General features: G+C 44.5%; 1 protein-coding gene across 1 annotated transcript in view; it reads right to left on the bottom strand.

Annotated features, from left to right (window-relative positions):
- Positions 1-23,938, bottom strand: part of ADAMTS16 (ADAM metallopeptidase with thrombospondin type 1 motif 16) — a 631,464-nt gene that overhangs the window by 258,932 nt on the left and 348,594 nt on the right. Inside the window, exons 14-15 of the mRNA XM_069613712.1 lie at positions 18,269-18,399; positions 3,422-3,545 (exon numbers count right to left, since the gene is read on the bottom strand). Coding sequence (XP_069469813.1) covers positions 3,422-3,545; positions 18,269-18,399 — 255 coding nt within the window. The remainder of the gene's footprint in view (positions 1-3,421; positions 3,546-18,268; positions 18,400-23,938) is intronic.

Here is a 23,938-nt window from a genome sequence, read left to right as displayed (position 1 = left end):
GTCCAAGATGTGTGGGGTGAAGGAGAGAGACGAAGATGACCCTGAGGATTTTGGCCTCACGGGATGGTGAAGGTAGAGGGCCCTAGGAAGGTGGACAAAAGGTAGGAGGGAAATAGGGTGCAGGAGTCCTGATAGGAAGGATCTCCGTCTTGCTGGCATTAAGACAGAGATCGTTAGCCACACACCATGCCTGGATAGCGGACAGACAATTGGGAATGAGAGAGGAGGAAGAGGAAGTGGTAGAGGGAAGTGTAAAGAAAAGCTGTGTGTCATCAGCATAAGACTGGACATGAGGACAGAAGGAGGAAATGAGGTGAGCAAGAGGGTGAGATAGATATTGAAAAGTCATGATGATAGGATACAGCCCTGGGGGATGCTGCAGGTAGAGTGAAGTGGTGGAGGAGAAAGAGCCCAGCTGCAATTGGGAGGGGTGGTTACTGAGAAAATATGTCAGCCATTCCAGTGCCCGGTCCATGATGCCGAAGGTATCTCAGAGCCGTTTTCTGAGGATAGAATGGTTGACTTTGTCAAAGGCAGAGGAGAGATTGAGGAGAATGAGAACAGCAGGATCATTACAGTCAAGACTTGCAAGCATGTCTTCACGGGTGTTCAGGAGAGCAGTTTCCATGCCTCTGGATGCCTGGAATCCAGATTGATTGTCGTGGAGGCAACCAACGAGATCGGTATAAAGGGTCAGTTGGGGAGGGCCAACTTCTCCAGGAGTCTACCCAGGAAGGGGATGATGGAGATGGGGTGATAGTTAGCCAGACAGGAAGGGTCAGCAGAGAACTTTTTAGGAGAGGGTGCACAAGGGAGTGCTTGAGGGAAAGAGCCAGTGTTGAAAGAGCGGTTACAGAAATTGGCAAGAGCCGGGGCGGGAGAGGAGATGTTGTCCTTAATAGATCTAGAAGAGCAGGGAAGTACCTGTTTGGATAAGACCTTCATAGATCGGACAACTTTAGAGACCTTATCGGGTGTTATGGGCAGGTGGGAGAAGAATACCGAGGGTGCAGGGGGGAGCCAAAGGAGGCAGGACTGTGGAAAAGGAGATGGGGTGGTGGAGAGTGAAGACAGGATGTCCTGAGTTTTTGAGGTGAAATGGGAGGCCAAGGTGGTGCAGAGAGCCTACAAAGGAAGGAGAGAGGTGGAGACTGGAGTTGGATTGGCGAGTTCCTTGCAGATTTTGAAAAGTTCTGCCGTGTTGTTAGTGTCTCCAGAGATGCAGGCTTGGATGTGGGTCCTCTTCTTAGAGCGAATAGAAAGGCTATATTGCCTTTGGAGCAGGAGGCAGGCCAGTTTGTCAGAGGATGAACCTGAAGTCTGCCACTCCCATTCAGCAACTCTGCAGTTACGTTTCAGAGATGCCATAACGGAGTCGTACCAGCTGTTGCATTTGGAGGCAGGTTTCAGGGGGATCCTCACTACAGGGGCAAGGATGTTGAGGCACTAAGAGATGGAGAGGTGCAGGTTAGCAAGGACAGAGTCATAGGGAGAATCAGGAGCAGGAGTGGGAGGGGGATGAAATTGGAAGCAAAAGCAGTGACTGACACTCGCTTCATCGGTCTAATGATGGCAAAGGAGGCTGGCAGTGCGGGGGGCAGCTCGGACAGAGGGCCTTGTGGCCCCAAGTGAGAGAAGAGAGTGGTCAGACCAGTAGAGGGGAGTGTTGACCGGGTTAGAGATAGGAATATCCCCATAGATGACGGCATTCAGAGTGTGTCCCGCTGAGTGGGTCGGACCAGAAGGAAGAATAGAGAGAGGGAAGAAGTCACAGAGGTCACGGAACAGTGAGGTGGCTGTTTCGGGGGAATCATGGTGGATGTAGAAGTCTCTGAGGAGGAGGAGTTTGGAGGAAGAGGTCAAGAGGGAGGAGGTAAGGTCAGCCTATTCAGAGAGGAAGAGAGAGATAGGGCAAGGGGGCTGTAGATTGTAGCAAAGATGAGTAAGAGAGTAGGAGAGACCCTGAGCCTACAGACGAGGCATTCAAATGAGGGGTAGATTTGAGTGGGTATGATGGCAGCAGGGACCCACTCAGGGAAAATCAGAGCCACTCTACTTCGGGGCCGGTTGGGCCTGCGTTTGAAGAGGATTTTGTAGCCCTCAGGAAAGAGAGTGACAAGAGTAGTGACCGAACCACGTCTCGGTAAGGTTGCGGACATCAAGGTAAAAGTCTTCAGGAGAGTGACAGATGTCAGAGGAGTGTTTGACAGCAGAACGGACATTCAGAGTAGCTAAGTGAAGCTCATTACCACCTTTCAAGTAATAGTTGCTCAGGACACGTTCAAGAGGAAAAGACAATAATAGGTGGTCCCCTAAACCTCCATCAGTGAGAGTTAATGGGCCACACTTTGCTTGGATGCCCGAGGATATATTTAAAAAGTCGATCCTCGAGGATCTAGGCCCTCCATGCCAGGTGTATACCGGTAATTAATTAGATGAGTCAGATTCTAAATACGTCATGTCTCAGTCTCCAAGGAAATTATCCCAACTGATTACTCTATGTGCCTCAACACGAATACCAGATGGAATAGGCCCACCATTGTTGTATGTCGATCCCTCCTCATAGTTAGTGTTGAAATCCCCTCCCAAGATAATAAGATTCGCATTTCCCGGGTGAACCAATCCTCGAAAAGTGTAGCCAGATCAGCCTGAATAGACACCAAACTTACACCAGTCGGGTTCCAGTACATATTAATGAGCAAAATAGAGGGATGAATAGGGATAGGGCTTAGCATCACAGCCAATAGCCATTCTGAGTGAAATAGTAGTTTACATTTCATACTTAGATTACAATCAATGGCCACTGCCAGGCCCCCCCGCCCCCTAGGTTGCCCAACCCTCCTTTGACAACTGTGCTCGTAAAAGTATTGTAACCCTCTAAATCAAAATGAGAAGTTGCCATAGTCTCCTGAAACATATACATTTTATGTACTCCCACCCAGGATGGGTACTCCCAGAATTCAGGCAGATTCACCCTACCACAGCATTCCATGTAATAAGCTCCACTCTAGAGTTGCTAGGATTGCCACAAGACCATTCTTGTCCATTTTGGAGAAGACTCGTAATTAGTGATGTGGGTCGCTCACCCCTTTTGTTCATTCCGTCATGCCCTCCCCAAAACCTTCACACAGGGAGTACGGCGTTTAAAAGCCAAGAACACCCTAGCATCATCAGCTGATTTCACACAAGACAAGTCATACCCCAACAGTTTCAAATTTGCCCAGTGTTCCCACACCACATTTGATACAATCTCAGAGTGGAAATATCTCACCATCCGTTCATTATTCACTATAGGGAGGATAAACATTCACATAGAAATAACGGAGTTATTCTTTATTCCAATGACCTCACCCTTCAGCAACCCCTTTTTCTGTAGACTAGTCTCATTTTTAACACGAGGCTGCACGGCAGCGATACTCACGGTTCGAATAGTGTTGCTTGACATATTGACTCCGGTACATCCTGCACGTAGAGTTGTTGCCTTTGCACACCCCACAAGTGTCTTGCACAGCACTAGAGCCAAGGATACCGTCACACCCAACCATCTGGAAGAAATACACAGATGCATTAATGTATGCTGCACCCTGTCGAGGGAGGTGAAAACACCACTTTGCTTTTTACCGAAGGGAATCAAATTTGCAAGACTTTTAAATCTTTAATACAATTCTATATGGGAGAAATCAGCTGCTCGAAAATCTAAACATGACTGTATCTTTCCTGTTGAAAACCATTTTGCACAGTAATAGCCGTGTACCACCTCAATGATTGTTCACTAAAGTGAAGTCACATAAACTTTCCACCTTGCTGCCCACAACGTCATTTACAAATCCCACTATGCCCCTCCCCCACGAGAAAACATTTTCGCAGCCAGTATCTGGCATTCGACACTTCTACATTCCAGTGCCTTTCCACTCCTTGCCTCTTCAGACTTTCACGTAGCGTGATTGCTGGTGCTTTATACTGCAGAGTCTCCAAAAGTCAGTGGACTACCTGCCCACCTGTGGATGGTTTCCTGCTGTGCGTTTGAGGTAGGGAGTAAATCAGTGGAGTAACACAAACTTTGGGGGCCCCTTTGCGAGCCATGCTGAAGCCCCCCCCCCCACTCGGCAACACATCACGGGTCACGCTACACTCTGGACCGTCCTAGATTACCACGCTAGTGCAATACGCAGGAATGTCCTGCAGCAGGGGTACGCTGCACACTGCACTAGGAGAACAATATAAATATGTGTTTTAATGCATTATGCAGCACACTTTCTGAGAAAGATTGGCTATTGTTTTTGTAGGGTAACACCAATCCAAAAATATAAAACATGCAAATCACCAACAGTGCACAGGAACATTAACTCTTTAGTTAATATAATGCTTTACTATTAAAAATGCCATGCCACAATGAAAACATGTCCAACTGAACAACAAAGACCAGACCTTAGCCAGCCAGGATAGGCAAATGTAGACCAGTCTAGACTAGGGGTGTCACGGTATTCGTTTTATGACGGTACGATAACCTTCTTGCCAAATGACGGTATATCATGGTTATCGCGGTATAGCAGGTGGAGTTAACTGATCTTAACAAATATTTTCTAAAAGGTCATAAATTGACAGATGTATCATCACAAACAAAACCAGGCACCCAGGGCCAGAATTGGGCTTTTCAACATACTTTCCACTGAAATGCCTTGCTTCCACCAAACACAAACAGACATGTGGAGAGGAGGGGGTGGGGTGGAGGCCTGCTGCAACTGGCAAAGCAAACTGAATAGCTTTTAAGTGGTCATTTAGGCTTTTTGCTTCCCCACTGGCTACTGGTGAAGATGAACATGTTGCCATCTTGATAACCTGCATGCCACAGATCAATGAAGGCTGATGGTAGTATACGCTTGTGCGCGCGCGCACACACACACACACACACACACACACACACACACACACACACACACACACACATTGTCTTTACGTTACAGCCTTTAGTTTACTTGCGGGCCAAAAGGTGTTCAGTAATCACTGACATGTTACCCTTTGGTATGGCAGCAGGGAATACCCACAGAGATGAGTGAATTTTGCAGTGTGACTTATTATATGTAAATTCAATGATAGAACCAGGGAAATCCCCCATTGCCATATGTTTAGAAAACATTATCCATTATAAATATATAAACCCCAAAGCAAAGCCGCCACCCCAAAGTAAACCCTTTACCTTCTTGGCACTGTATCTATTCTTCCTATTGCTAACATATTGATTTTGTGTAAGGCACGTGTGGTTTATGGAATGGCATTAAAAACTGCTCCAACTGAAACTCTTGGCAGACGGCACATCCAACAGTGCAAAACCAAGACTGCGCAGCAATTGCTTACTGCAGCCTTTCCAAATCAGATTGAAAAGTACACTTAACGATATGAACGGTATAACGGTATAAACAATGTGACGGTTATTATTGTTCAATTAAGTGGTTCACGGTATCTTTAACGGTATACCGTTATACCGTTACATCCCTAGTCTAGACACGTAATAACATATTGCAGTAAAGCATGCCAGGCCCCATTTAGACATACCTAGACTGGTTGAAGCAAAATGCCAGTTGAAACAATAACACTTATGGTTATTTGATCACAGATGCCCAGAAATATATACAATGCCGCAGTAGGAAATGGCTAGACAGGCAGCACCTACATGCCAGTCTAGCCAGATAATTACAGTTAGCAGGACTGCTTTATCAGATATGCCCAGTTAAAATAAAGTCAAGCCAAACTAAGAAATGACTAGACTGGCTGCATCAAAATGCCTCTCTAGCCACTAATACCACATATCATGTCTGCTTAGCCTGGACATGAATGACCATTGTGACTTATCGCACAATACCCATGCCACCACACCCCCCACACATCCCCTCTCCCTCACACACAATGCCCCAACCTCCAAAATCACCTTCTCTGCCCAGAATTACCTCCACGTCCCTTTTCCTTGTCCCAGTGCTTACGTATGAGGCTCCTTGCCTCATAGGTAAGTACACAGATGAGGAAGAGTGGGACTAGGAGTAATGAAGATTACAGGTAACTAAGCAGGCATTACCTCAATGGCTCTCTACCTCATCCCAGTACTTGTGTATGAGGCAAAGTGCCTCATACACAAGTACTGGGACAAGGAAGAATAGGGCTATGAGTAATGAAGATTACCAATAAGTAACCAAGGGATTAAACACAAGTAGTGGTGCCACACCATTGAGCTGACTGGGCTTCAGCCCTCCCCCCACACCCCTCCTCAAATTTTGGGCTATGTTGACTCGACCTGGCTGACCTACTAACGTAAAACATTTCACTGTTAGTATCTGCATTCAAATGCATAAATCTCTAGGCAATTGACATCTTGATGTGTGTTTAGTACTTGCATGCAGGGAAGTGATTAGAAGGGTAGAGAGGGACCAGGAGACCACTTATTCTCACAGCAGTCCATAAGTGGGTTTTTTCAGACTTAAAGGAGAGAGTTAACTGTGTGTAACTTTGAAGCTGCACTAGAATAGTCTCATTAGAATGCACAAATGGCTCCACACAAATAGGTTTGCCCTCCCCCACCACCTGTGAAGTTATCACTTCTCTCAACATTTGAAGGGTTAGCCCCCAAAGGTCTGGTTTTGTTGCACCCCTGAACACACACACACCATTTACCATACACACACACATGCACACCAAGCCACCCATACATTTAGGTGTGTACACTTTCACCATACAGACACACCCAGTCAGCCACCCATACATTTAACATTTAAGTATGCACCCTTTCACCATAAAAGCACACCCAGGCAGCCACCCATACATTTAAATGTGCACCCTTTCACCATACACGAACAAAGGCAGCCACCTATACATTTAAGTGTACACCCTTTTATCATACACTCGACACACACACCCAGCCACCCATACATTTGATTGTGCAGCCTTTCACCATACACTCACACAGGCAGCCACCTATACATTTAAGTGTACACTATTTCACCATACACTCACACAGGCAGCCACCTACACACTTAAGTGTGCACTCTTTTCCCATACAAGCACATGCACGCAGTCACCTATACATTTAATTGTGCACCCTTTCACCATACACTCACAGAGGCAGCCACATATACATTTGAGTGTGCACCCTTTTACCATACACTCACACACACATCATGGGGTTGAGGGGAGCCCTATTACTTAAAAAAGAAATGTTTCTTTTTGAAGTCACACCGACTTCATAAAGAAATTATTTCTGTTAAGGACCGAACCATAATTAAAATCGTTTCTTTATGAAGGCAGAGTGACTTAAAAAAGAAACTATTTCTTTTTTAAGTGATAGAACTCCCTCCAGCCCATGACATGGAGGTTGCCTGAATAGGCGTCCATGTTATCGGGTGGGAGGAGCCCTCGGACTTCAAAAATAAATAGTTTCTTTTTGTAATCGCTCTGCATTCATAAAGAAAAAAAAAGTTTATTTTTTTGTTTTTGTTTTTTAAAGTCCAAGTGGGCCTCCCTCCCATAACATGTGGTTGCCGGCCCCCTGCACCACGTGGGTTGTGGGGCCCCCGTTACGCCAGTGATGGTGCTGGGAAAACAGGTGAGCAGATCTGCTGCCTGCTGTTCTAGCTCCACCAGAGCACCCTGGTTGTAGAGAACTGTAGGGGGCTGAAGACAGTCAGAGCTCTGATATCCTGCACTATGCTGTACCGGCACTACAGAGAAATTACGTGTAATGGTTCTGATCCGTTTATCAACCAGGCTGCTCCTTAAATGTGAATTGACTAATAATAAAATGTGCCCTGAAAGGCACATAGTAAGCATGTACAAATGTAGTGCTACATTTGGCACACCCACAGACACAGACTCTGTGCTTTACAACCACTACAGTGACGACTCACACAGTATGAAAGCCAAATAATATAACATAACGTATGGAGTAAAAACATATTTTAAGAAAGTATTTTTGTGAGTAAATACCTAATCCTGTACACAAAAGTGGCATATTAAAAAAAAAAAAAACATGCATGCACTTGGCTGGTAGTTGTCATCCAGGGTTCTATCTAGACGCAGGTTCCTCAACCAGTAGCTCGTGAGCCACTGGTATCTTGCCTGATGCTCCCCAATAGGTCCTTGCATCAAAACTTGAATCCCGCCTGACAGCATCTGAGTGCTGTTGCTGTATGAAACTGCACACCAGATTACTGCGCACTGGTGAATAGCATGCAGTGTCAGCCTTCACATGGAATGTCTCGATTGGTTTCCTACATTCTGATATGCTTGACAATTGTTAGGTGGCAGCTACTAATAAATAATATTGAAATAAAGATGTTTTGAAGTTATTAATATCATGGAAAATGCTAATTTTATTCCTTTTTTTTACATAAAGAGCAAATAAACTGCCCAAACATATCTTGTTACAAATTCTCATACTCATAGACATCACCACCCCAGTAGCTCTCGCCAGTATCTCTCGCCTATTGGCCATTAATTCCAAGTAGCTCTTGTTAACGTAAAGATTGGAGACCCCTCATCTAGCCATCTAGCCTATAAAGTTTATTTCAAAAGTAAGAAGAAAGGTCTGTTCTTTGAGCTCAAAAGACTTTCATGGTTTTAGCAGACAGAGCGTTTGGGAATATTTATCACCTAAATCTTTCGACTGCTCTGGAGTTCATTTTACCACTGCTTATGTCTCGGTAAGCAAATACTTGCAAGTAAGATTGATGATCCTGGTAGGTCTTGACCAGACATTTTGCAAGAAGTAAAGGATTGCAGCTGTAGTCACACAGACTTCTCCCCTCAGTAGTAAACACTGCAGTGAAATGATTTTTATTTTTGGCAGAAAAGTGGAAATGTTGGAAATGAGTTAAGGATGGGGGGGGGACTTTTTACGGGAGTATGCACAGCCCAGAATGCTGAACAGCACATCACTTTTTAATGTCTACATCAGTGGTCATGCACTAAGGCATACCCATTGCCTGTGGCGATAATTAGTTCTGTACAGAGCACTGCATTTTTGCTGGAAACTCCCCTGTTTGAAGATGGCTTTAAAAGCCACACAAAAGGAGCTAATGGTTGCAGGAGTTGGGGCAGACTGGGGGAAATAGTTCAAGTGTGGTAAAGCCCCTGCTCCGAGCCTCCTCATTGGCTGGGAGGCTGCCACACCACCCTCGCCAGGTACTAATTGCAATTCTATAAACATGGTTTCATAAAATATAACTGAAGGTTATCAGTATGATCAAAGGTATATGTATTTATGTCAACGTGTAGAATCTCTACATCTTCACTAGGAGCTAGAAATCCTCGCATCTCTCCATCCCTGCTCCGCCATCACATAGATGAGCAGGCGACAGAGCAATGCAAGAGAGTCTGATGAATCACTGCAGGCTTTTGGAATCATGTTTATCAGAAGACATTGGAAAACACCTGGGATTCACAGGAAGTGTGGAACACACGAGATATCAAGTACAGCTAATTTCCTTGCTGCGCTGCCTTTCCAGGTTTGCGCCTGAGGACCTAACATTCAATGTTCCATTTCCTGCAATAATCAGCACTGCGCCCAGTCTCCAATAGGATATGCAGTCAAAAAACAAAAACTGTATACATATTCATGGGGGGTTCTGGCCCCATTGCCAAAGAGCAGAGGGAGCAGAGGACCCCTGGCCCTAGAATACTGCAGACCTATGCCTACATCTGAAGAAGGATAGCGCAATCGAAAAGGGACTAGTGTAATGTTTGTTCTATTTGTCCAATGGGCTTGTGAAGGAAAAATGATGGTTCGACCTTGTGCACTGCTCAGTGGTGAAGGCTGGGACGTTAGGTTGATGGCTAGTAAGACCAGGCACTACAGAGCTACTGCAGTACTTATTTATTTATTTATTTATTTATTTATTAATTTATTGTTTGCTTGTTCGGCGCTTATGCAATAAGAAAATACTGTTTCGAAGCACCTTGATGGTCAAATCTAAAAAGGGCAGTAATTATATCTGTGAGCCTGTGAGAAGCTTCAGCAAGTACATGTCCTGCTTCTCGAGATATTTACTTCTGATAGACTGCTAATGTAGTCCCACCTAATACCCTGTTCTGGCATCAAACTATTACTATTGTCAAATGTTGCCCTTATCAGCAGAGGGCATAAGAATCTGTGTGAGTACTGGACACGCTCAGCACGGTCATCAAAAGAGGGGATACTCAACACAAATTAATCCAAGGGAGTAATCAACATTAACATTTTATGATAAAAAAACATGAGAAAATCAATTGTATGTCTATAAGTTCAAAATCAAAAACCAGTTCAATGAGGTGGGGAGAAAGAACTTCATTTTGGCAATGTATGCACACTGAGAGTAGCCCATTCCAAGATCTTGAAAAGGGCTTCCCCCGAACCTCACCCCACATTCCTTCATACCCTGCACTAGTTGAGCAAAATAACCACAGCTAAAATGTATGCTTCAGTTATTCCCCTGCACTGAAATAATCTTGCTTTTGCACTTTAAAGAGGGACATTTGATACCATTTTGTTGACTGCCTTATTTCATTCTCGTGCAATTCAGCACTCCCGAACTTCGCCGCCCTTCCGGTCCTCTCATCGGCATGCTGCAATTGGTCATATGAAATGAACAGCCTAAATCTGGAGTCTCTTCCATGACTATATTTGTAGTCTATACTCTAGATTAGGCCCCAAACTAGGAGCTACATTTTAGCAATAGTCTGGCAGGGGATTCAGGTTGACAGGTGCAACATTAAAGAATCCCAAAAATCTATTTTTTGCTCTGGGGAGGGGTGCAAACATTTCCCAGTAAAGTGCGTCGACAGACCGAACATAGAGAGGAGCCAAAGCCAACCAAGGTGCTTCAGGGTGTTCTGCTGCCGAAACATTTTTTATAATGATGGGTTAACATGGTGCATTTTACAGCACACATTTTGGGAAAAATCAGGTAAAAGGCATGACATTTACAATAGACTATGTTAGTTAACGCATGAAAAATTCAATAGATGCCACGTCAACAAAAGAAAACAGGTGAATTTTCCAATGCATTTTCATGATGCCCATGTCCACAATATATTCCAGCATTGCCTCCGTAAGAACACAAACATCTTCACTCTGACCAATACTGTTAGTATTACCACTGTAAAAAGACATATTAACTTTACTCATAAGATTAAGTTAACACTGCCTAAATTGCAAGCAGGTTTGATTCTGCAATGAAGTTTATCTAGGGCATCCTAAAGATTCTCTCTGTTGATTCCAGGTGGTCTAGAATTTGGCAGTTAGGATCCCTCTGAGGTTAGATCCCAGAGAGCAAGTGTCTTCGGCATTGCTCTGCCTCCACTGGCTTCCGGTTGCAGAGAACATTCAATTTAGGTGTATTTGCATAGAGCGCACATCACAGCATAATCAATTCCCTGGCTTTTTCTGCAGTCCAAGATATTCGCCTCATTCCAAGATTCAGGCTTTAGAAATGGGAAGGCAAATCTTTCTTGCTTTAGGCAGCATGTCTCTGGAACCCTTTTCTACTTTTCATCTGACTTATTTTCAATGGTCTGCATTATCAAGCAAACAGTAAAACATTTCCTTCTCCCGATTTAATCTTCTCAGCTAAGTTAGGTGTCTTATGCTGATTTCATTCTAGTGACATGACGCTCCTTTTGGCGGGCGAGGTCTTAAAGAAATCTATACCATTAAATATGTACCATAACACATATTTATACAGCCTGAACCAATGGATACCAGTATTGTCAATATGTTTGGTTGTGCCCATTATCGTGAGTATTGCACTGTAAGAAGTAATGTTCATGCTGGCTGTGCCTATATATGCCATTGTTGCTACTGTAAGAACACACTCATGCTGCCTGTGCCAGTATATGTCGGTATTGTCACTGTTAGCAAACACCAGTGTTGGTGTTGCACGATAGCGCTAGTACTGCCTCTGCAAGAATACGTGCTCATTCTAGCTGTGGCCAACATATGTCAGTTTTTTTCTGTAACATGTCTTGAAACCAGTTTGTAAAATATGCCAGGATTACCACTGCAAACAACTTGTCAGCACAGCACCATACACCTCTCCCCCTTCCCCACAAACACTAGCAACTTCATCACAGGCATTGTACCCCTTGTGCACACTTACACTTAATGCAAACTGTGGTAGATCCGAATCAGGAGATAGACAAGGTGGCATTGTAGCTGACATTCCTTTATCATCAATCACAAGCAAGTGCTGTCTTTAGGTCTAAGGGTCTTGGTCCTACTCTTTAAAGGAACTAAAAAAGGGTGCTCATCTGGAAGTCATTCCAAAAATAACAAAAAAGCAAGATAGTGTTCTGTCAAAGATCCAATGAGAACCTGTTTTGTGTCCCTACCACTTTAAAATAAACATATTTCTCAAATAAAGGTAAATGTAGGCCCTTGGCCATTTCTAAGTGAATGGTGGCTGGTTTCTGGCCCTCAGTGTCTTTCTCAATAGCAATCCTCACTCCCAGTGCACAGTCTAAACAAGTAGGTTGAATGTCTCTTGTATTGCTCTCTCACCCGTACAGTTTAATCAAGTCCCATAAATGTCACTTGTCCTCATTTCGCACTGGAGAATGTCTGGTTCGTGCCCCCCCACCTCTTTTGCGGGTGTTCTGGATATTCTTTATCAGTAATGCTGCTGGTAGTGTTGCCCTCGAGGCACTTCTTGGTGTTTACCCCTCATTGGCGTCTGGGTTCTGTGGAAATCCTGTCCTGTCCTGCAATGTGTGGAAGGCACTTTATCTCACCATCCATCTCATATTCTCTCTTTCCCGCTTCTTCCTCATTTCCTTACCGCCAGCTTTCATTCTGCTGCACATATTAGTGTTTGACAGCTTACAGCTCATTCATATTTAGTTAAAATAATGATTCAACAGCTGAAAGCTGGAAAATCTGAAACAATAAAAAAACAGATATTCTGGTATAACCTGCGGGTAGCAATGATAGTTCCTAGAATAAATCCCTTGAAGACACTATGCCCACTAAAGGAGCAAGGGTAGTGTCAGCAGTGTCAGCCAGTTCATTTTGGGTGGTGGGGCATTATCATATTCTGTCATGCACACCGCTACATTTCAGGAGCACTGCGCATAACAGAATGATTAGATACTTCCTGCAGGGACAGGGGCCCTGCAAGCAATTATTTGGGGCTCTGTCCCAGATGGAGACTTGCGAGATGCCTGTCCCTTTCATCGCTTTTGTTTTGTTATAGTCACCCTGAGTGGGACGGGTATTCCCAGACCTGTGTCCCATGTCTTCTGTGCCTAGAGACCCAATCTACTCTTCTCTGATGACGCTCAATGAGGCAGAATCATGTCTGGGGATGCTTGTGGTCTTGTGCAGAAGAGATGTGACCAAGCAGCTCGGACTGGACATCCCTTTTTGGGATGGGACCAAGCCTGATTTGCATATGTTTTCCCCTTTTGTAATGACTTGGAAGGTGAAGAACGATGGCCTGGAGGAAGGCCCAGAACAATGCCAGAGGTTAAGATTAATTCTAAACCTTCCATCTCCTCTTTTGTTTTGGTGTATTAGGGGCTGGTCTGTCTCCACCACTGCCCAAAAGGACAATAGCACAGCTGCTGCTTTTTGATCCTCCTGGAGGAAGCATAGCACCTTCTTCTCAGAGCGCAAGAACACTCATCAGAAGATCTCCTCGGAATCAGTATATCAAAGGCAGAGCTGACATATCAAAGCCTCACTCAAACCAGGGGCTGACCACTGGAATCTATTTGTAATCAACAGACATGAGAGTAGCCAGAGAAGGCAGGCAGGCAGAGATGGGATACTCCATCTTGGTTAGCTAACTTGGGCTGAGGGTAGGCTATAACACCCTTGTAGATATTGCTTTCCTGCAGCCCAAAATATAAAAAGAGGCAAATGGCATATGCTTTTTTAGGCTGTGCCTGTTTCACCTTTATGATTTGGATCACTGCTGGTTTAATAGTTGTTTGGAAATGAGAAGGTTGTTTAGTCGCTACTCATCCCTGTACCCCTGTAGAGAAGTAGTAATTTCATCACAGGCCATTTATAGACTTTGTCCACCCACATAACATAAACTATACCGAGCTGCTCTCCAAAGGCCTAACCAATAAAAATCCATACACAAGTATGTCTCACAGATGTAGACACTCCAAGCAAGGCCTAGCCAGGAGGAGGAAACAAAGTAGGAAAATGCTAAGCAGCCCGTCTTGTGTTGTGGGTTGTAGAATCAGGGTCTCACATTTGATAAAAGCTGGAAGACGGTAGACTGCAGAAGTGGAAGACAATTGAGAGATGAGGGCAAAAGGGGAGAAGGAGGCAATGGAGTGAGCTGCAGGGTTGAGAAACGAGACTGTAACCTCAGAAGTGGAGCCGGAGGAGATGGTGAGAGCTGAAGGGGTGAGAAAGGAGGTAGTTACATCATAAGTGGTACAGAAGAAGGAGATAACATCAGGAGCAGAGAGGAAACATGTAGCAGTACAGAGGAAGTAAGAAGGAAGCAGAGAGGGTTTGAGGGTAAGAATCAGAATAACAAAGACATGAACCTAGTCAGTTAGGATAGGCATATTCCATTGGGCCAGGTAGGCCCTGTGAAGGCCCAAACAGTGGGTGGAAGGAGGAAAAACACAGGGTCAGGGAGAGGACAGTCAGTTCAGAGAAGGGTGGGAAATCGAATAGAGTCCAGTCAACCTTTCTAGAGGGACCCGCCTTGAGCTCTCCCTGCGAGCCTTGACCCCCCGCCCCTGCCCTCCCAGCTCACAAACACAGGTAAGAGCATTAGTTGTTTGTAAAGGACCCCAGACAGCCTGGACATAGAACAAAGTACTGGGGAGGCAGTAGGTTCCAGAGCCCTGTGAGCCTCTGATGCAGGGTGGAGAAGGGGTTGGCACAACCACAAGGGAATACTAAGGCCTGGAACTTTGACACCAGAGGCTGAAGACCCTCACCCCCCACTTTGGAGGGAGAAGACCACCCTGACTGTTATTTTTGTTATTATTATTTTTATTTTGTGGGGGCAGTTGCCAGTTAACCTTAGTTCATTTGTAATGTATATAATCCCTTCCCAGGAGAACAAAAAAAGGTGGTCTTGGTGTCTTTCTTGCTGCCGCCTCTTGTCCTTTGTGACAGCACTCAGATTGAAAGGGTATGGGTCCCCTAACCATTTTGTATATAGGGGTCCCCACAATTTTAATAGGGGGGCCCTTTTGTGACCAATAGTAATATATTTGCTCCCTTTGCTCACACTGGTTTGTTTGTGCTTTTGTAGTTTCCCCCTTTGGTTTGATCCTTCTTCTCTACCAAGTACTGTTCAATGTAGGTCGACCATTGCTCGCTCTCACCTTTCTGTCCCTGCTCAGAGTCAAATAATTAAGTGTATGAGTCGCCTCTCCAGTGGCAACTTGTTTCAGCTACTTTCTCCTCAAATCAATGTACCGAGCACATAAAACTAGAAAATGACAGACGTGTTCCTTTTGTTCAGAGGATACATGTACAAGACCCGCAGAATAATTGGCACATTTCCCCATATAGACAGACATCTCTTGGTAGTAACGCAGAGGCCAAGAAGGTGTGGGCAAAAGCCGGTGCAGAAAGTGCCCTAATATAGGCATCACAATGACATATGATTGAGGCTGGCATGCACACCCAATTTCCCCACTCCAGCTTTGACACATTATGATAATGATGATGGTCTATGCAACATTCATCACTTTTGATAACAGTAAATACATCTTTTGACTAAGCTTTGGATTTAGCTGTTTCCTATTTTCTATTAATCTTTCAAAGGGAATGCCCATTGAGGTTTTTGAATAATTGTGTTAACATACATGTTCACAGCGAAGGCCCTTTTTTCTTGCTTATATGAGCTTCTAAGAAAATGTCTTTTGGCAAAAATCCACCTGTTGCTTTTTAACTTCCCAAACTATTTGATTACAGGAGCCATTCATATTTTGGTTAAGATTTTAAGATATCGTGATACAAATCTCATCCAACAAGCTATGATGCTTCCCTGGGACTTCTAAAGTAGCCCTTGTGGAAGAAATTCTGAGAAGGAGGTTGCTATATTCTAATGCAGGGGTCTGCAACCTTTGGCTCCCCAGATGTTTTAGACTGCAACTCCCATCAGCCATAGCCTGCATAATCATTGGTGAGGGATCATGGGTGTCGTAGTCAATAACATATGGAGAGCCAGAGGTTACAGATCCCTTACTTCAGGTCTTCAAAGCAGTTAAGAGAACTCTGGGTGAGTTCCCATTCCTAGCTAAATGCACCACTCACATCAACAGCACTCTGTGGTTGCCCACTCAAACGTCGGAACATGAGATTGGTTTTGCTAATATATATTTGTTATATTTCTGAGCATATTCCTGCTACCGTTGGATGATCTTTCTCGTAGTACACGCTGTCCGAATGTTGACTTTAGAATGAATAAAAGCGTCAGGCTGGTGTAGTACCATCCACGCCAAGCCAGGAAAAAGCAGGCACATTTGTCATCCGAGGTAAAGCCTAATATCGGTTGGATTTGTAAAATGCCATCCAACTTCACCCATAATAGATCAAATAGCAACTCCTGACACGTGTTCCACTCTCATTAGAGCTCATCAGAGGAGGATAGCTTAGCAGAGAGACATTCTGGGCACCCATTCCCAATTAAGCCCAAATACTGGATGCAACAGTTATGCAAAACAGGTTAAAAAAAAGTGGGTACACTCAGGGAATATAGGAGTATGTCTTCAGGGTGTGTATCAATATCGCTTCAAGTTCGCTTACTGACTGGTTGACTGGTTGAATGGAATCTTTGTCAAGCCAAACAGAATTGAAAAATACACACAATGTGCACATTGATTTCTATGTCTTGTGCATGCAATACAAATGAACGCATATGGCGAATGTTAGCACTGGCAGAATTTCATGGGTGCATAGAAGACTCTTGTAAATACCCAGTAACTGAAACAAAATGGTGTCTGTTTGTACATAAAATCCTTTCTGTTTGAAAACGTTTTAGTGACAATGTTTCACTCAAATGTTTATATTTCAACTATTAACTGCGCATCGTTCAACACTTTCCATGTAACGACATGTGCTTAGTGCTTCAACCAGTGCAGTCAGCCTCTAGAATTCTTGGGCAATAGAGGATGCCGAGGTGGCGGTAGGAAGGAACTCACTCATTGGCTGTGACAATCCCATCAATGGAATGTTTCTAGACCAACTGTGATTGCATGAAGCATTGAAAAGTCCACCTTGTAAAAGTTGAAGAAAATGTGGGGGACACAGAAAGCAAATGGGGTACGTCTGGACTTCACTCATCCATGGCACATTACAAAGATTTGAGTCGTTTAAAATCTGGGTGGGAGCACAGATTTTCTTTAAAGCAGCACTGGGCATGTGCTTGGAGAGCAGTGTAGGTAACCTGCGGCTTTCAAAATGTTATGGCACACTACTACCAAAATCACTCACCCTCAACCATGCTGAATGGGGCCGATACAAGTTGGACAACAACCCATCTGACGGGCCACAGGTTAGACACCACTAACTAGCATTCAGTATATTGCCCCTTATCAATTACAGGACAAATTATAGCTTGTTTGTATTCTTGTCATGTCTGCTGGGATCCTGGCTTTGCAAACGTCGTGCGTTTGTGGAATTGAAATGGGCTTGAATTAGTGGCTAACACTTTGCCTCGGGGAACCGCTCAAAAACACACATCCCCTATTCACAGATCCCAAAACGTAACTTGTAATTGTTATTGCAACGTCACTGTGACATATCTTTGTGCAGTTATGGCTCCCTTACAAGATGAAGAGCCACTTGCCAATAATTATGGACCCTTCTCGTTAATAATTGGGAGTAGTTAAAAGGTGACAATAACAAAGTGCAAAAAGATGGATGGGTGATGCAACTTTTGAAATCTTCTGCTTGGGAGTTCACAGGTATCGCTCATCAACAAGCATTAATGTGTTCCACTCTCCCACGAGATCAACATGTTCTAGGCCAATTCCATCCCAACCCCAACTCATGTGACCCCGTTTCATCCGGGAGTGATAAGGTTCTAATGATAGAGATCTTCAGTTCTAAGGAGTGAGGCGAGAAAACTGTTTTGGAGTAGAAGACCTACACAATGAGGCAATCCTGCTTGGAACCTAGTGTCAGGATGTGGAACTGTTCATAAATCACTGTACAATAGAAGCTTTTGGACATCTTTACCACAACTAAAGTCAATGCACACGAAATCATGTCTGATAATATTTGAGTTGCACGTGCAACAAAGTACCTTCTTTTCATCATTACCTCACAAGTCCCATCTATACACACATTAGGACTGTCTTCAGAGCACAGCGTCCCGTCTTTGACTTTGTTCGACAAAGAGAAGAAGAAATCGTATCCCTCTGCGATGCAGTAGAGTTTGCAGAGATCCTGCTCTGCGGAGAGAAAGAACAGTGGCATGTTACTTCTGCTAAGTGTTAACAATGAAAAAGAAAGCATGGATTGTATGTTATATGAAAATACAAAGGCAATGTTCTGTGTTCTTGGAAATAGTCTGATTGGACATGGGGAATGTTATGTCCACGCCTTAGAAATATCTAATGGATGAAAACAAAAATGACAGCTGCACTCTTAGGATAGGGAACATCCCTAACCACCAAACACATGATTGAAAATGTTCCCCCGGTGATACCAGAGCACAAGCACTGCCTGCAAATGCAAAGAGGAGCAAGAGGAGCATCTTCTAGATTGAGGAGCTTTGAAATGACAGGGTTTCATTAAATGAGGGAATCAGTCTCCACTTGGGATGACAGTGATAGGTTATTTAGAAAATGCTCCCGATTTCCCTACTGCAGTTCTGACACTGACAGCAGAGAGCTTCCGCGCTTCCTTCTGGAACTAGTCCCCATGTGTGATTAAATTATACTTTACCAAATCAACTCTGCACAACTAGGTTATGATGTGTGTTAGGCAATGACAGTATTGTTAATACCAGTGAAGGGAATACAAAAATGCCTTCGTTGTGAGGTGGACTATTTTGGGGGGCAGGGAGGGACACGTGGTGCTTTGCAGATGCATTTTTCATTCTTGTTTCGAACACAAATGTTCCCAGTGTCCAGGAGTGTTCAATTTCCACTCCCTGGTACAGCGTCCTATGTTGGTTAGGTCTGAAGCAAAATAGGTTACACTCCACCTGGCTAGAAATGACTGAACCACAAATACAATGACCACGGTGAGATCCTTTTTGTACCCACGACTTCAGTACATCAACATAGGAAAAAGATCACTTCTAAGAACTCAGAATAATGAACAAGGGGACGGAAGTCCTAGAAAGAGCAAGGACTGAAGATTAGGTGTGCCTCAAATGAGCTGTCTCAGCACATTCATGTCGGTGAAAGGACTCTGACAATGCACTTGCAAGCGCTGCAGTTGCCCAATGGGAATCATGTTTTCTTATTGTGGTGAAATGGTATCCAGTGATTTTAACGAATAGAAAACAGAGAATGTATTTAATAACACGAAAACATAGATTTTCTTTTAAATCTATATATATATGGTGGGTGGGGTAAGGGGTTAAAATGGGTGGGGGAGAGGGTTGGGGTGGGTTTAAAGGCATAGGGAAATGGTGGGTTTGGGGGACCCCCCTCCCCCAAATAAAACAAATACAAAAATTTGATATTCTTTCGTTGTAAAGGTTTCCTTGTTAATCCATTCTCTGTTATGTAATTCGATAAAATCACAGAGATCCTGGTGAAATATATGATGCAACTCCAATTGTGTTTTACTGTAAAATATATGTATTCATGGATTTAGTGATCACTTGAGTTGTTCCTGAGTTATGAGTGTGAGTCTGACCTCTGTCTCTTAAAAGGCTTCCCACCCAGTCTGCCCTTTAGTAGCAAAAAATGAATCACTCGTAGTGCTATTTTAGAAGCAGTAAGTGAATTGTGCAAAGCCCTTCTAGCCTGTCAAGTCACATCTTAGTTTCACATTTCAATTTCTCACCCATCACATGTGCAAGTCTTCCTTCACATACCAGCCTGCTTCCTTTGTAAGGAAGGCATAGTATCAAAGTAAGACAGACACAAGTGATCAAAGTTCAAGGGTGTTTATTAAACTGTAAACGGGGTGAGATAAACGCCTAAGCTAAACCTAACTCTAAGATGGGATCCAGCTACGACCATCAAATAATAATAATACAGTCCTAGTTGCATCTAGTCAAATAAAAAGGACTATACTAAAAGAAAAACTATTGCCAATCCTTACTGCTATGTTACAGAAAAGTGTGGGATAATGTTCACAAGAAAAGAAACAAGTGTTCATAAAATGATAAGTCAGGATGTTATGGCCGGGGACTCCCTTCCCCACGTTTTTAGCATGGGAATAAGTGGGACTCTCAAGCTCAGCACACTCTTGGGTTTCTCCAGCACAAGGTTACAGTTCCTCTTCCAGTATCAGGTCCTTCGGTGCTTAAGTCTCTTCTCAAGCAAAGTATCTTGCTTCAGAGGGCCTAATACACCAAAACAATAAAACGAAAGTTCCTTCAGGTAATCTTTACGTGGGGTGAATACCTGTCACCAGGGGTGTTGCTAGCTCTGGAAAATACCTGGGGCTAAGCTAATGTTGGGACTGTTGGGACTGGGGGCTAGCTAGCCTTTTGGATGTAGCTCCTGAGATTCTATCCGGGGCTACAACAAAAGACCAGGGGCTATAGCCCCCTTAGCCCCCCCCTAGCATCGCCTCTGCCTGTCACCCTTGGATCCCCCTCAACTGGGTTCTGATCCTTCTCTCTATCATTAGTATCCCTCAGTCGGGTGCAGACCAACCAGAGTGCTTACCGATTCAATGGGAGACTTCCGATGGGTGATCTCATCTTGCTGGGTCACTTGGTTAGCCGACGGCAGGTGTAGGCTTTTTACCATCACAGTTCACACAGTGTTCCCCTCAGCCAGGCACCAACCTCAATTTGTAACTACAAAAATTCTGCAATGTTTCAAGGACTTTCGATTGTACGAAGGATTTGACTTGACCTTTGTATGACCACCATAACACCTTTATTGCACAGCCTTGCCTATGGCCTCTTGGTATTTTCCTTTATCTTTTATATTCAACACAGTCTCTTTGTTCAGGAGAGGAGTACCAGCCAGAGACCTTCGACTGAGCTCCTGCATGATGCTGGACCACTCTGATTCCGGTACCCAGCTTGTTCATTCAACAACCTTTGTCTACTTTATCTTCTTACGGCTGCTGCTGCAACCTTGAGCCTAACACAAGCCGGTCTACTATCAGGTGCTTTGGACTCACCGGCTGTGTTGAACTCGCTCTGTTCCTTCTACTGCTGGAGTCTATGATGGTACCTCGATGGCCAGCACGTCTGCCCACGCTGGCTATCAGTGCAGGAGGGTGCCATGCACCACTGACTACGTCCGCACCACGTTTCAGCTGCGATTCCCGGTTTTAGATATCTTTCATCAGAGGCTTTGCGAATCTGGGTTGAACAGGGCAACTCCCTCCTTGACATCCTTTCAGGTCTCATCGCCTTTCTCCTCTGTTTGAACTGCCATCCTGGAATGGCTGCTTCTTCATGCATTTGGCCTTGATCGGTGTGTGCTGGTGTGCTCTGCCTTTTATCCCAATGGGGAAGGGAAAGGCTAGTCAGGTGTGTGTAGTTGTCCCTAATTGCCTGAATCGGTCTGACCCTTGTGTTGGGACATGTCAGGTAAACGGCTCTGGTATTGGTTCATTGTCGTTGAGGCTGCGATAAAATGTTTGCGCAGGAAAATGGGGGAGGTAGAGTTTCTGAGTATCCTACCGGGCAGGATAGGGAAAAGGTGTCCCACTTCCACTCCCTGAGGACCCCTCATCCAGGAGTTCATCCCCCACTGGTCCACCCCCAGGAACTGGATCCAATAGCAATGGCCATGTCCTGGCCACCTGGATGACAGATCCCAGCGAACCAGTGGGTCAGACACCTTCAGGTTTCTCACACCTTCCACACTCTAAACAAGACCTCAAGGTAAGACCCACATTTTTACAGAACAGAGGTTAATGCACAATAGCTATGCTCTTAAATTGTGCTGCGATTTACAAGGCGGAGGCAATTACATCAATAGTACAAATAACTATCATGCCCCTTTTCATGCCATCTTCTTCAGGGTATGCATATATAGGCCCTTTACACTCACCTTCGCTGGGTCATAATGGAAAACCTGTACCAATGTGTTCATAACCCACATGGAACAGTTCTTCTTTGCTAATGTCCACTTTTAATATCAAACATTTTAATTAAATATATATATATATATATATGGGATACATTACTCACCGTAATCGTATTTCTGATGCTTGTATCTGCTTAGATTCACATGCTGTGCATAGGCCGACATCTAGTGGAAGCTGCGGAGTATTACAGTTTGTTTTTCGAAGTCGAAAAATGGGCGTCGACACAGGGCGTGCCAGTAATACTATCCCTAGTGTGACGTCCCCTGTACCCATGATCCCTCACGCGTCTAGGATCCCCAGATTGTGTTTTTCCTGACATGAGGTAGCATGAGGAGTAGCGTGAGTACAGATAGTCCAAGCAGATAGACAGAAAGGTAAGACTACAAGCAACCATGCGCCTTCTCTCGGAGGGGAGGAAGGGTGGGTCGCATGTGAATCTAAGCAGATACAAGCATCAGAAATACGATTACGGTGAGTAATGTATCCCTTCTGAGGCTTGTGGAATCTGCTTAGATCACATGCTGTGCATAGATTAGCGAGCAGTACCAGAAGAAGGAGGTGGGATGTGAGAAGGGTCATGAGCAAACAGGTGTCTTAGAACCGCTTGTCCCACTTGTGTATCTGCCTTGGAATGAGTGTCAATGCAGTAATGCTGAGTAAAAGTGTGAATAGAGCTCCAAGTAGCTGCTTTGCAAATGGTGTCAAGGGGAACATTTGCAATGAAAGCCAGAGTGGCCCCAATGCCTCTGGTAGAGTGGGCCCTTGGCGTAAAAGGCAGAGTTTTTTCAGAAAGAGAGTAACACAGCTGTATACAGTTGATAATCCACTTTGAGATAGCGCCCTTAGAGACGCGATCCCCCTCTCTGCCTGTAGCTACGGAGACAAACAGTTGATCTGTTTTCCTTAGCGGTCTGGTTTTATTTACATAGTATAAGACCGCCCTACGCACATCTAGGGTGTGTAGTTTCACCTCAGCTGAGCTTTGTGGGTTTTGGAAGAAAGCCGGAAGCTCGATGGACTGGTTTACATGGAACTTGGATATGAATTTTGGTGAGAATCTAGGGTGTGTGCGTAAAACCAGTTTGTCCTTGTGGATAGTAAAGAAAGGATCTTGCACTGACAGAGCCTGAATTTCACTGACCCTTCTTATGGAGGTAATGGCTACTAAGAAGGCCGTTTTATAAGTCAGGTGTTTGAGACTACTTTTATGCATGGGTTCGAAGGGGGGCCCCATGAGCTTAGATAGCACCACATTGAGATCCCATCCTGGCGGTGGGTTCGAGATAGGAGGGTGAAGTCTCTTTACTCCTTCCATGAAGGCTTTAACCACTGGTACTTTCCACCACGAAACCTTGTTATGGGATGTGGTGTAGGCTGAGAGGGCTGCCAGGTGTACTTTCAGAGAGTTAAAAACCAACCCTGCATCCAGCAGGTGGAGCATGTATGTTACAACGTTGGAAGGAGTGCAATCAACCGGGTTGATTTGTTTACTCTGGCACCAGATAACGAATCTTTTCCACTTGTCAAAGTAACAGTGCCTTGTATTTGGTTTCCTGGACTCTTTTAGAATGTCCATACACCTCTGTGGTAATTTGAGATGTCCAAACTCTATGACTTCAGGAGCCATGCTGCTAGGTTCATAGAGTTGGGTTCCTGATGCACTGTTTGACCTTGTTGCTGGGACAGAAGGTTGTACCAGGCTGGGAGTCTGATGGGCTCGCATACCGCCATCCTGCGTAGGTGTGGAAACCA

The sequence above is a fragment of the Ambystoma mexicanum genome, chromosome 5p (genome assembly GCF_040938575.1).
Source record: "Ambystoma mexicanum isolate Mex_15411 chromosome 5p, UKY_AmexF1_1, whole genome shotgun sequence".
Lineage (NCBI taxonomy): Eukaryota > Metazoa > Chordata > Amphibia > Caudata > Ambystomatidae > Ambystoma > Ambystoma mexicanum.
The sequence above is the reverse complement of the archived record's forward strand: the minus strand, read 5'-3'. Positions and strand labels throughout refer to the sequence as shown.